The sequence below is a fragment of the Fusarium keratoplasticum genome, chromosome 9 (genome assembly GCF_025433545.1).
Source record: "Fusarium keratoplasticum isolate Fu6.1 chromosome 9, whole genome shotgun sequence".
In the NCBI taxonomy this organism is placed as follows: Eukaryota; Fungi; Ascomycota; class Sordariomycetes; order Hypocreales; family Nectriaceae; genus Fusarium; species Fusarium keratoplasticum.
The window spans coordinates 2800592-2812664 of NC_070537.1; the positions used below are offsets into that span (position 1 = coordinate 2800592).

Here is a 12073-nt window from a genome sequence, read left to right on the forward strand (position 1 = left end):
GCAGGCCACAAGGTGCCGTTCTTACTTGAGCCAGATAGCTGAGGGCAGACATGCTGCCAAGGGAAACACGTGTGGCCATGACAAGCAACCTAGGAGACCTGAGGAGCCTAGAGAATGATGTAGATAAGAAAGCCTTGCTTTGGCGCTTTGGAGTTAGTGATATATTTGTGAAGTTTACTTCTGTGACCTAGTGAGACTGTGGACACATTGCCAAGGCCCTCCGTCAGATGGACCATGAGCGATTTCTATGATGGGATATCATGACCAGCCGAGTCACGAATTTTCTCAACCATGCGGGCCAATGGTGTTCGGCGATGTTTCCGAGGAAACCTGCAGCGGCAAAGCAGACCGGCGAGTCACCGCGGTGTGTCAGGTTATTGTGAATCGCGCTACTGTAGCTACCGGTAGCGCGGTGGATGGGGGTGATGGGCTCTGGATTTATTGCCGGAACTGGTATTCGGACCTGTGACGGAGGTCGGTCGGCGATGAAGCCGGGGAGGAGGATCGAGGCCGAAGAGGTGCCGTGATGCTCTGACTGTGCCATGTTCTGACCGTGACCTGCTGGATGATACTCTCACTGATTATGGAGACATGACGAAAGTAATCAGAGCGTCAGTCAGCCAACCTTGATGATTTGTAAATGGCTCTGTAATGAAGCAAGCTCTCATGCTAGAGCGGGGCTCACAGCTCCTTATCCACTAGATAGCTCCCTGGCTAAGCTTGGAGTAGCATGCCGCAGAGCCATGTTGTCATTGGAGGGGTTAAACTTGACATTTTTTGAGGTTGATCAGATCAGATCCAACGATTGAGCGACTGTATAACTTGAGATCTAGGTTTCCAGGTCAATGAGAAGATAATAACAAGAATCAACGTATCATTCAGTCTTTAATTAATTTCCCCTAATTAAACGCGTCATGACATTGCTTAATCGTCCTACATGTGAACATGAGCGCTCGGTGGGATGATGCCCCACGCCGACCACCCCCGCCGACGCCGCTGGGTGCTCCTTCCCCTCCCCCTCCACGCCATGCAGTCCGGGAAGGGAGGGAAGGGACCAGCCAGAGGAGGTTGCCCAACTTGGAACCTCCGATTTGTGTCATAATCCTCGTCTCCCCCTCTCTTTTGCGTCTCGACAATCTTTCTTCTCCTGTCAACATCATCCAATCTCGCCCGAACTTTGTGTCCATCGGGTAGATCTGATCTTGCTTCTGTCGACTTCCAACATCACCGACATCATCACCCCCCACCTCGAAAATGGCCCCCGCCAACACCCTCCCCGCCTGGTCGGACCTCCAGGCTCACCGCGATAGCGTCGGCAAGTCGTTTGTCCTCAAGGAGGCCTTTGCCTCTGACCCCGATCGATTCGACCGCTTCACCCGAACCTTCAAGGCTGAGGGCAGCAACGATATCCTCTTCGACTTTAGCAAGAACTTCCTCACCGATGAGACCCTCGACCTCCTCGTCAAGCTTGCCGAGCAGGCCGGCGTCGAGAAGAAGCGCGATGCCATGTTTGCTGGCGAAAAGATCAACTTTACCGAGGACCGTGCTGTCTACCACACTGCTCTGCGAAACGTTGGCGGCTGGGAGATGAAGGTCGATGGTGTCGACGTTACTGCTGGCGTCAACGAGGTTTTGGACCACATGAAGGAGTTCTCTGAGCAGGTCCGCAGCGGCGAGTGGAAGGGATACACCGGAAAGAAGCTCACCACCATTATCAACGTTGGTATTGGTGGTTCTGATCTGTAAGTGAGGATCCAACTAGAGCTATCAGCACTAACATGGTGTAGCGGCCCCGTCATGGTCACCGAGGCTCTTAAGCACTACGGTGCTGATGACATGACCCTTCACTTTGTCTCCAACATTGACGGCACCCACATGGCTGAGGCTCTCAAGGCTTCTGACCCCGAGACCACTCTCTTCCTCATTGCCTCCAAGACCTTTACCACTGCTGAGACCACCACCAACGCCAACACCGCCAAGACATGGTTCCTCGAGAAGACCAACGGCGAGGGCGAGATCGCCAAGCACTTTGTTGCTCTGTCCACCAACGAGTCCGAGGTGACCAAGTTTGGCATTGACAGCAAGAACATGTTTGGCTTTGAGAGCTGGGTCGGTGGTCGATACTCTGTCTGGAGTGCCATTGGTCTTAGCGTTGCTCTGTACATTGGCTTTGACAACTTCCACAAGTTCCTCAGCGGTGCTCATGCCATGGATAAGCACTTCCGCGAGACTCCTCTCAAGGAGAACATTCCCGTTCTCGGTGGTCTTCTGAGTGTGTGGTACTCTGACTTTTTCCAGGCCCAGACCCACCTGGTTGCTCCGTAAGTCTCCCGTGGGAGGTTATGAATGCCTTCTAATGATTAGCAGCTTCGACCAGTACCTTCACAGATTCCCTGCCTACCTCCAGCAGCTTTCTATGGAGTCCAACGGCAAGACCATCACATCTGATGGATCTTCTGCCAAGTACACTACTGGTAAGTGAACCTCTGTGAATGTCAGTCAGATGCTAACAACTCAGGCCCCATCCTCTTTGGTGAGCCTTGCACCAACGCTCAGCACTCCTTCTTCCAGCTTGTCCACCAGGGAACCAAGCTGATCCCCACCGACTTCATTCTGGCTGCCAAGTCTCACAACCCCATCACCAACAACCTTCACCAGAAGATGCTGGCCTCCAACTACTTTGCTCAGGCCGAGGCTCTCATGGTTGGCAAGACTGACGAGCAAGTCCGAGCTGAGGGTGCTCCCGAGGCTCTTGTTCCTCACAAGCGATTCCTTGGTAACCGGCCTACCACTTCGATCCTGGTTGGCGGCACCATCGGCCCTGCTGAGCTGGGTGCTCTGATTGTCTACTACGAGCACCTGACCTTCACTGAGGGAGCGGTCTGGGACGTCAACAGCTTCGACCAGTGGGGTGTCGAGCTGGGCAAGGTGTTGGCCAAGAAGATTCTCAAGGAGCTCGATGAGGAGGGCAACGGCGAGGGTCACGATGCTTCGACGGGCGGCCTCATTGGTGCGTTCAAGAAGTATGCCAACTAAAAGGAAATGGTAATGGGAGGACAAATGGAACACTGTGGATAATGAAACATTGAAAAGATAGCATGATGAATCGATACGGCCGTGTTGCAAGATGAGTCCCGATGCATTGCGGCGTAGGCATGGAACATACGTATTCGTTCCCGTCGTCCGTGAAAGGTCCTCGGCCGATATTATGTTGGCTTGATTTCATCCGATGCATGGGATCCCATATGATTAGTGGCTGATGTATCTGATGTATGGCTGATCCAATCTCTGTATGGCTTGATATCCAACATGTCAATGGACAAAGCAAGCAGACAGGCGGCACGTGCAACTGGCGTGTTGCGGGATTTGAAGTGTGCCTCTGTAAGTATACATCCACCTCTGTATAGGACTACATATCAATGCATGTATCTAGAACCCATGCCTGCCGACAGGGACATGTGTAACGGAGAGGCTCCGAGGGAAAGGTGTTGGTGGGCAGAGTCCGATCGCCAAGAAGGGGCTCTGGAATGTAAAGGTCCGGGCTTCCATGTGTCCGGAACAAGTCGGCAAGTGATGGAGTGATGGGATTTCCCGGACTGGACTGAGACAGCGGAAGTGGTGAGACCAGGTGAGTGAGTGAGGTGAGGTGAGCATGGTGGAGTGTGCGGAGATAGATAGGATGGACCTGGGGAAGGACGTGGAGAAGATGGGCCTAGAACTGGAGTACAGAGGATGGCTTGAGTAGCAGTATGGGGAAGACGGGGAAGCTTGAACTCATGATTGCGCCTCGCTGCACGACAGTGACGGGGTTGAGCTGGCGATGGGGATGGCATCGGGTCATGGTACCTTTGTATCTTTTGACTTGGATGGCACGTTTATCAAGCACGACATGATGGCAGGCAGTAAGAGTAAGAGCAACGGGACACGCGGGCCTCTCATGACCCTTTCCGCAAGTGGTTTGCATGAGCCAACCCAGCCCTCTCTCGATGGAGGCGGTGGTGTCTCAGGGACGGACTCTTTTCGCGGGGAAACGGAGAAGGCTTGCATTGAGGGCTTGCTCGGAGTGCAGCCGAGACTTTGGGGAAACCTGGGGGAGGACTATTATGTGGCATGATGTTGGACGGGACATGAGATATTGAGGGAGCACGTTATCATGGGCTCTGTTGTTTGTGCATGTGTTGATGAGAACAGATCGGCCGATGTCGGGAGTTACGCTTGTCTTGACTCGGATTGTGGTTATCGTCGCTCAGACAGTCCAACTTGTAGACGACGATCGTCGACGATGACGGGCGTTCCCGTTTGGACCCTTTGTCTGACACTGTCTTTGGCTTTGCCTGCCCCCTTGGTTGACCCTGCTTTTACCCCGTTCCTCTGACTTTTGGTCAGTTGTCGTCTGTTACAGTAGACGGCGGTAGTTTAGCCCAACTCCACACACACCGGCCTGTTGCTTTGTGCGATGCAACAAGAGGCGGAACAATTCACGGGGGAAGAGGCTAGAGACAGAAACGGGGTGGCACTGCTGCTTTTGGTGTGAGTGGAGGCTCTGACGTCGCCACTGGGGATTTCGGACTGAGCTCTTTTTTTTGTGGATGAGGCCTTTCACGATCGATGTGATGTTGTAGAAGACGCGAGAATCGATGACGAGATTTTCGTTTCCTTGATTTGTTGGAGATTGTCACGATTAATACGAGTCTCATGAGGACGTGGTGTCGTGAACGGCAGACGTTGCTGTGAGACCCTGACTCGGGATATTTGGCCTGTCGTGCCTGGTTCGGCTTTTGCGTTGGTTGGTTTCACAAGATTCAGCCTGAATAAACTGACTAATCAACTGGTTCTCTGTTATCACCAAGAGGCAGATCAACAGGCACGATTTGTGTCTCAGCCAAACGGTAGAAGAACGAATGGGCAAGCCGAAGCGGAAACGTGCCTTGGCGCGGGAGCCGACCAAAAGTGATACGGAGGCCGCTCTCCCTTGGCTCCAATGAGACAGCGGCAGTAATCGTAACCGTAACTTGAGGTTTTTGAGCGTGAGCCCCACGATCCTTTTGAACCTAGCCTTGGCCATGCGTGCCAAGGAGAACTGTCCTTAGCTCCACCTGGATGGAGGGCTGGGATTTGCTGGATTCGTTATCTTGGGATAAGACGGTGGCAGAAGAGCTGAGAACGGTGCGGCGGCGGAAAAAAAGGAGGCTATGCTTGCAAAGGAAACGGCGGCATTGTCGGGCTTGTGGTCCGGCAAGGATGAGGTCTTTTTGCAGCAGCATCGTGGGTTTTGTGCCGGACAAATCATGTTGTTATCTTGCTGTGCCGTCTTGGGATGTGAATCATTTCTTGTACGATTAGGGCATCAACAAATATTTTGCGGGAATTATCTGAAAAGCCCAGACCTTTGGGCTCTTGATCTTGATCATGACATGTTTATTACCAAGGCTTGCCGCAGTCCTCAAATGTAAGCCCATCATTGAAAAGAATAAGGCCGACTCGGGGTTTCTGCGGCCTATAACCATGGAGGATTATGCGGGCTTTTGTTGGACGTGGCATAACAATTACGGTGGCCCGAAACGAAACTGTTCCGTTTTCCCCTGAGGTGTGTGTGTGTCTGGTGAAACCCAAAAGAGTCAGCCTCTTTTTGGCAGGGATTCAGTGAGGGGGGCCATGATCCCGGCACCTGGTGCAGGAGGTGATGGGTTCGTGGGATTGGATTGGATCTTTCAGAGTCACAGTCAGAGGGGGATCAGCTTGGGGATAATGACGTAGCGGGCATGCAGTTGGTGCTTCTTTGAGTAAAGGGTATGTCTGTCAGAGTGTCACTGAACCCTTGAGACGGAAGAGATAATGGATGATTGAATGTTGTATTGAGACAAGAGAGTAAGAATACATGATACCGAGGTATTACTTAGCATTTGCTTCTGCGCACATGAAGACAAGAACGCCTCGCATCAAGTGCACTGCACAGCTTGGACATGCGGGCATGACAGTAAGACATGAGGAGGCCCTATCAGTGGAGCAGAAACCACACGTGTCGACATGTGGGACAAGCCAGTGTTCTCAGAGATGTCGGCTTTGGCTTGTGGTCGTGTGAAGGATGCCTCTAAACTGCAGCGGGCGGGAGAGAATTGCCATGGCCGAACAATGGGCTGTGGCAGATGCATATCATACCTATCCTTCAGAAGGGCTTCACATGCATCTGTCCATTTCAGCAGGGTCCAGGCCGAGTCTCTGACAGTCTGGGCCTGCTTGGGGAAGCGTCAACATCTCTCCACTATGTCTGCGCCTCAGTATTCTGCTCACTTTTAGCCTTTTAGAAGATGCATCAACCGACTGTGCCATCAGTCACTTCAACTAATGCCTCAAAATTCAATGGCCGAGTCAAGAAACATCCGCCGTCGCCGCCGTGTGCGCGCCGAACTTGCTTTCAGAAGAGTCCACTTCTCCACAAAGCCACCAACCGCAGGGGAGTGGAGTTGCACACCCTGGGTTGCTGAGAAAAGGCCCTGCGTTCTTTGTCTCTGCGCCACCACGGGCCATTATCGTGAAAGAAAGACACGGAGGAAGCGCCGAGATACGTACGGGTCATGACATGTTTACGTAGCTACTTGACATATTCTCATACGGACTGCGTGTACCTAGGAGAGTGAGGCCACGTCGAGATATTGGGCGAAAAGGGGCTCAGCTCGGTTGTAGAAATCATGCCTCGGATTCTTGGTTGACCGAAAAAATGGCGTTTTCAGAGTCCTCGGTAGCGCGAGCACGGATTGAAGTCATCCAACTTTTCGCAATAGGAGGTTGCTCAGACAGGTGATGTCAAGCCGACCATCAAGGCCTACCCAAGAAAGGAGAGGCCTCCTCGACCAACGAGCATCATCAGAAATGAAGGGAAAGAAGAACCAATATTTTGATAGTACGTATCGGAATGGATCCCAGGCCAAGATGCAGTCGACGTCAGAGTTCGGTATTGAAGCGAGGACGAAAACGGTGGATCTCCAGTCTCCCCCCTCTCTCTTGATCCACTTGACGGTGTGAGAGTGTGTGTGGTACCTGGGGGATCTGGTCGTTCCCGCGCGGTGCGCAGTGAAAGATGGTGAATTGAGTTGTAGAGAGGCTGATGCTGATGCTGATGCTGATGCTGATGTTGACCTGTTGGTCAAGCGGGCCGTGGTTGCGGGAAGTGATGCATCACAACGGGTAGATGCGTACAGAGTTGAACTCAATCCTGAGGGCAGCCTCGTCTTCTCAACACGTAATTTCCTCGATGCTGAAATCACCCAACTGCCTCTGAAACCGAGCCTTTTTCCATCTCAATCGCTGGACCTTGAATGGCAATGCAATGATGGAGGTGGCGTGAGAGTCAAGGGGACCCTTAGAATGGGTGAGCGGCTTCAGGCAAAGCGGCCCAGCGGACGTCTCTGCTCTGCTCTGCTCTGGCAGTGGGGCCAACCCAGGGCCAGGCCTCGCTGGGCTGTTCCCTGTACCCCCTGCAAACCCGCCTGCCCGCTGGCGAACCTGCAGGGCGCGAGGCCCCTGTAGAGTTCTCCCAACAGTCCTCGGCCGCCCGTAAGGTACTCCGTCTGAGGTAGCCGTCTGTTGGGTTGCCACCGGTTGCAGTCCGTTAGCCTGCCGTCCTCCAGTTACCGTCGAGCAAACGGTAGCGCCGTATCCACCGGTGGAGTCTCCCCGGTCAGGCCTATCGCCGGGCGTCTCGCTCTGCGTAGCGTCATCATTCTGGCCCCTGTTCCTTGGCCTCTTGCAACCTCGTTGAGACTCCGAACCATGCCCTGGTTCGGTCTGATGCACTCGATCAGATTTGTTTGATACGGTTCGGAAGGGGTATGGTACGTACCCCCAGCTCGGGCGCCAAGCCCCGCTCTGCCGGTGGGAAAGTCGCTGAGGTCACCCAGAGGAGATACGGGGATGGAGGCGATGATGGAATCGGGCCCCCTTCGTCTCCACCCCGGGCACCTTCCCTGCCTCGCCTTGTCTTTCCCTCCTTCCGCCATGAATGTGTCAGAGGTGGGCGGCGTGGGTAAGGTACGTATCTTTGCATCTCGTCTGAGTCCCGTCGTCGTCGTCACTGACAAGAGGGTGGCTTGCTTCATCCTCCCCATCTCGACGCAACATCCATATAAACTCGTCTTCCCCCCTTCATTACGGTCACCGTTTTCCTTCTCCTCATCTCATCCATCAACAGCTCTTTGGGCTTTGTCTATTTCCCCTACTTGAACACGATCCTCTTGGCCAGACATAGGTCCATCGACTTACACCATCTACTACCATCACCACAATAACATCACCATCCATCATGGCTAAGAAGGCTGTTCACTTTGGCGCTGGCAACATCGGTAGGTCCACATTTGATCGCTCCTAGTCTTTATGCTAATTCCCCCAGGCCGTGGTTTTGTCGCCTGCTTCCTCCACAACTCTGGCTACGACGTCGTCTTTGCCGATGTCAACGACACCATTGTCAACCTCATCAACGAGACCCCCTCATACCGTGTCATCGAGGTCGGCTCTGAGGGTACCACCGAGAACACCATCACAAACTACCGAGCCATCAACTCGCGAACCCACGAGGAGGATCTGATCGAGGAGATCCGCACAGCAGAGGTCGTCACCTGCTCCGTCGGTCCCAACATCCTCAAGTTCATCGCTCCCGTCATTGCCAAGGGTATCGACCGCCGATCAACCGACGACGCTCCCCTGCACGTTATTGCTTGCGAGAACGCCATTGGCGCCACTGATACCCTTGCCGAGCACATCAAGGATCCCCGCAACACCTCCCCCGAGCGTCTTGAGGACCACCACCTCCGCGCCCGCTACGCCAACTCTGCTATTGACAGAATTGTCCCCGCTCAGGACCCCGATGCCGGTCTTGATGTTACCCTGGAGAAGTTCTTTGAGTGGGTTGTTGACCGCACTCCCTTCGAGGATGTTGGCATTCCCGACATCAAGGGTATCAACTGGGTTGACAACCTCGGCCCCTTCATTGAGCGCAAGCTCTTCACTGTCAACACCGGCCATGCCACCGCTGCCTACCACGGCTACAACCGAAGAAAGCGCACCGTCTACGATGCTCTCCAGGACAAGGAGATCATGGCCGAGGTCCGAGGTGCTCTCATGGAGACCAAGTCTCTGATCGTCTCCAAGCACGCCATCGATGAGGAGGCCCAGGCTGCCTACGTCAACAAGATTGTCAAGCGAATTGGCAACCCCCATCTTGAGGATGCTGTCGAGCGTGTTGGCCGTGCCCCTCTCCGAAAGCTCTCCCGCAAGGAGCGCTTCATCGGCCCCGCCGCCGAGCTTGCCGAAAACGGCCAGTCCATCAAGTACCTCCTCGACGCCATCGAGATGGCCTTCCGTTTCCAGGAAGTCGAGGATGACGAGGAGTCCAAGCAGCTCGCCAAGATCATGTCCGAGAACGGACCCGAGGATGTTGTCAAGCAGGTCTGCGGCATCCAGGACAGCGAGAAGATCTTCCCCCAGCTTGTGCAAGTTGTGCAGCGCGTCCAGGCCGACAGCGCCGAGGACTAAGCGATCCGACAATCGCTCAATTTAGAAGAGACGGAACAGGGCCAGAACAGGACAATGGGTGGCCCGCGGCGTTACGAGAAATGACATGTTTGTTCTTTACCGGAAGCATGGCGCTAGGACGGATTGAATTGGATTTGGGTCTTCACTTCGAAGCCTGCCTTGCGAGGCCACAGTTATAGATTGATTAGGAGCATGAATACATCGGTTCCTCAATATCATCCATTGCCTTAATTATCGTGATCTTTTGGTGATGCATCGTGTGAGGTCAAATTAAGCAACCAAGGTTACGCCATTTCATGGCAGTGAAACATGGCTTACTCTTGTGGTAGGGAGGATCGTCAAGTACCAAGACTTGCTGACGGATGACGATACTTGGCCGATACCTGTACTTGGCTGACGATACTTGATACTTGGCTGCTTTGAAGTTTATTACGTTGCATTTGTTGTTACTTACGAAGCCATCGTGGTGTCTAACGTAAACACCCAAATCGTTGATGGGGACGCTAATTTGCCAGGGTCTGATCATTCAACACTGGCCGACTGGCGACGGTGTCCTGAGGAGGCGAATATCTTGGTCTCCAGGCAGACGTTCTCTCTTGCATCTGTGGCTTTGATGTGATCAACGTCCAAGATATTGCAGCATGGCTAAATGGACGTTCTGGCTGGTGAGCTTTGCAGCTCTGTCGGCCGCCTCGATCACAGTTCAAGTCTCAGACGTTGAGCCCATCCCTCTCCGAACCGAAGGTATCGCCAAGTCTGTAGACGATCTCTTTCGTCGCAGCTGTCCTGAAGAAGTCAGCGAAAACTCCGAAGATCCCCAACACTCGCTCCTCTTGTCGTCGTTCAGCAACCTCGAAAACACATACCCCTCTTCAGATGGCTTCATTCGCGGGGCGATTGACGCATGGGCGCATCATCAACATCTCCAGCTTCGCCCTGACGAGGTCTGGTTTGAGATTCTCGCGCAACTCAACTTTTATATGGGCGCGCACGCCGAGGATCTGAGAGACTTGTTTGTCCAGCACGCAAAGAAGGAGGAGATTCTCGTCAAGGAGGTTTCGTGGGAGGACATCATCGCCGCTTTTGGGGGAGAGATTCAGAAGAGGGTCAAGACGGACTGGCTGCTGGATTGGGTCATGCCTGGGTTCAGCACTACTACGAGGGATGACGAGGTTACTGCTACGGTTTTGATGATGGGGTTGATGCAGTATTTCTTTGAGTTTAGTGGCATGATTGTTTGTGGGATACCTAGTGTTACGCTTCTAGGTGAGAGAGAGGATTGGGTTAGGTTGCTTGGCAAGATTGATCGTCTCAAGGATTTCGGTCAAGAGCCTGCTCGGTTTGCAAAGAGCTTGCGTCCTATTCTCACTCGTTTCGTTGAAACTTGGGATCATCCGGAGAGCGAAGAGACAAAGTCCTTCTGGGAGCAGATTGTTCGGGCAAAGAAGAAGTTTTCTTGTGGCGAAGGAGCTGTGGAATGGGATGTTTCGGGATGGATCACGGGGTTTCTTCACTTTCAGCGTTCTGGGGCGCCGAGGATTGATCCGCGTGAAGAGGTTTGGATTGGTAAGGATTCGGTCGTTTTGGATGGGGTCGTTTACGAGTCTGAGGCGATGGAGGATATTACGATTGGGTATGCCAAAGCACCACTCAAGATGGTTGACTATCCGACTCCAGGGACAGATACAATGGCGTATCTCCTCGCTGGGAATGTGGGAGTTGAGAAGAAGGAAGAGGAGGGAAGAGTTACGGCAAGGCCCGTCAGTGGATGGTTCATGTATACACCTGCAGACGCCAACTCTACCGCTGGACCATTGTTCGGGAATCGTATGGAGTTGGAGGTCATGGCCGAGGGAATCGACACATGTAAAGGCACCAAAGCCGAGAGATCAGATCTGTAGAGGGAGGTTTGGTTGATCAAGCTATGTAGAGGTTCAAGTCCATTGGGAAACTACCGAGGTCATGCAATGCAATAACAATGTTTTCATTTAGAGGTTGTCCTGCTTAACAGCAGTATCCGGGGATGGCGCCGACTGTGTCGCCTAGGAATCCCCAGGGAGGGCTGCAGCCGGTTCCACCGCCCTGCTTGTTCTCCTTGTTGAAGAGGTAGTATTTGCCTAGAGAGTTAGTTTAAGTTGGGATATGAAGGGGGTGTTGGACTTACCGTCGAGGCAGCGACAAATGCTTGGGACGCAGCAACCGGGGACTTGGCTGGGAATTGTTAGAAGGTGTATGGAGTTGAGGAGGATGGACTTACTAGGGCTTGCAGCCACTGTCAGGGTCAATAGGCTCGACGACGATTGACGCGGCGTCAATGGGTTCGATGACGACAGGCTGAAGAGGAGGAAGGGCAAGGCCGAGACGGCCGAGGAAGATGATGGAGGTAAAGAGAGCGACCTTCATGGTGTGCAATGTAGTTGACTTGATGTTGGCTTGATGTTTTTGTTATGAGTTGTGGATGAGTTGGTGAACGGCGGCATCGTGGGTAGATATACTTCTCACGATGACTTATTTTTAACTCTTCGAGATAATGCTATCTCTTCCT

The 12073-nt window shown here is 53.2% G+C and overlaps 4 protein-coding genes across 4 annotated transcripts; 3 read left to right on the forward strand and 1 right to left on the reverse strand.

The window, feature by feature from the left end:
* Positions 1-1254: 1254 nt before the first annotated feature.
* On the forward strand, positions 1255-3036 carry NCS57_01178000 (Glucose-6-phosphate isomerase; the record flags this gene model as incomplete). Its single annotated transcript, XM_053061480.1, has 4 exons — positions 1255-1742; positions 1788-2321; positions 2368-2474; positions 2519-3036. The coding sequence occupies 4 exons, from the start codon at positions 1255-1257 to the stop codon at positions 3034-3036; spliced, it is 1647 nt and encodes a 548-aa protein (XP_052909866.1).
* A 5263-nt stretch (positions 3037-8299) lies between these two features.
* NCS57_01178100 (Mannitol-1-phosphate 5-dehydrogenase) lies at positions 8300-9528 on the forward strand (the record flags this gene model as incomplete). The annotated part of the gene is made up of 2 exons (XM_053061481.1): positions 8300-8339; positions 8387-9528. The coding sequence occupies 2 exons, from the start codon at positions 8300-8302 to the stop codon at positions 9526-9528; spliced, it is 1182 nt and encodes a 393-aa protein (XP_052909867.1).
* A 641-nt stretch (positions 9529-10169) lies between these two features.
* On the forward strand, positions 10170-11429 carry NCS57_01178200 (uncharacterized protein; the record flags this gene model as incomplete). The annotated part of the gene is made up of 1 exon (XM_053061482.1): positions 10170-11429. The coding sequence occupies one exon, from the start codon at positions 10170-10172 to the stop codon at positions 11427-11429; it is 1260 nt and encodes a 419-aa protein (XP_052909868.1).
* Positions 11430-11532: 103 nt separating this feature from the next.
* On the reverse strand, positions 11533-11931 carry NCS57_01178300 (uncharacterized protein; the record flags this gene model as incomplete). The annotated part of the gene is made up of 3 exons (XM_053061483.1): positions 11533-11645; positions 11693-11739; positions 11786-11931. 3 exons carry the CDS (start codon positions 11929-11931, stop codon positions 11533-11535), a joined length of 306 nt encoding a protein of 101 aa, XP_052909869.1.
* Positions 11932-12073: the final 142 nt, after the last annotated feature.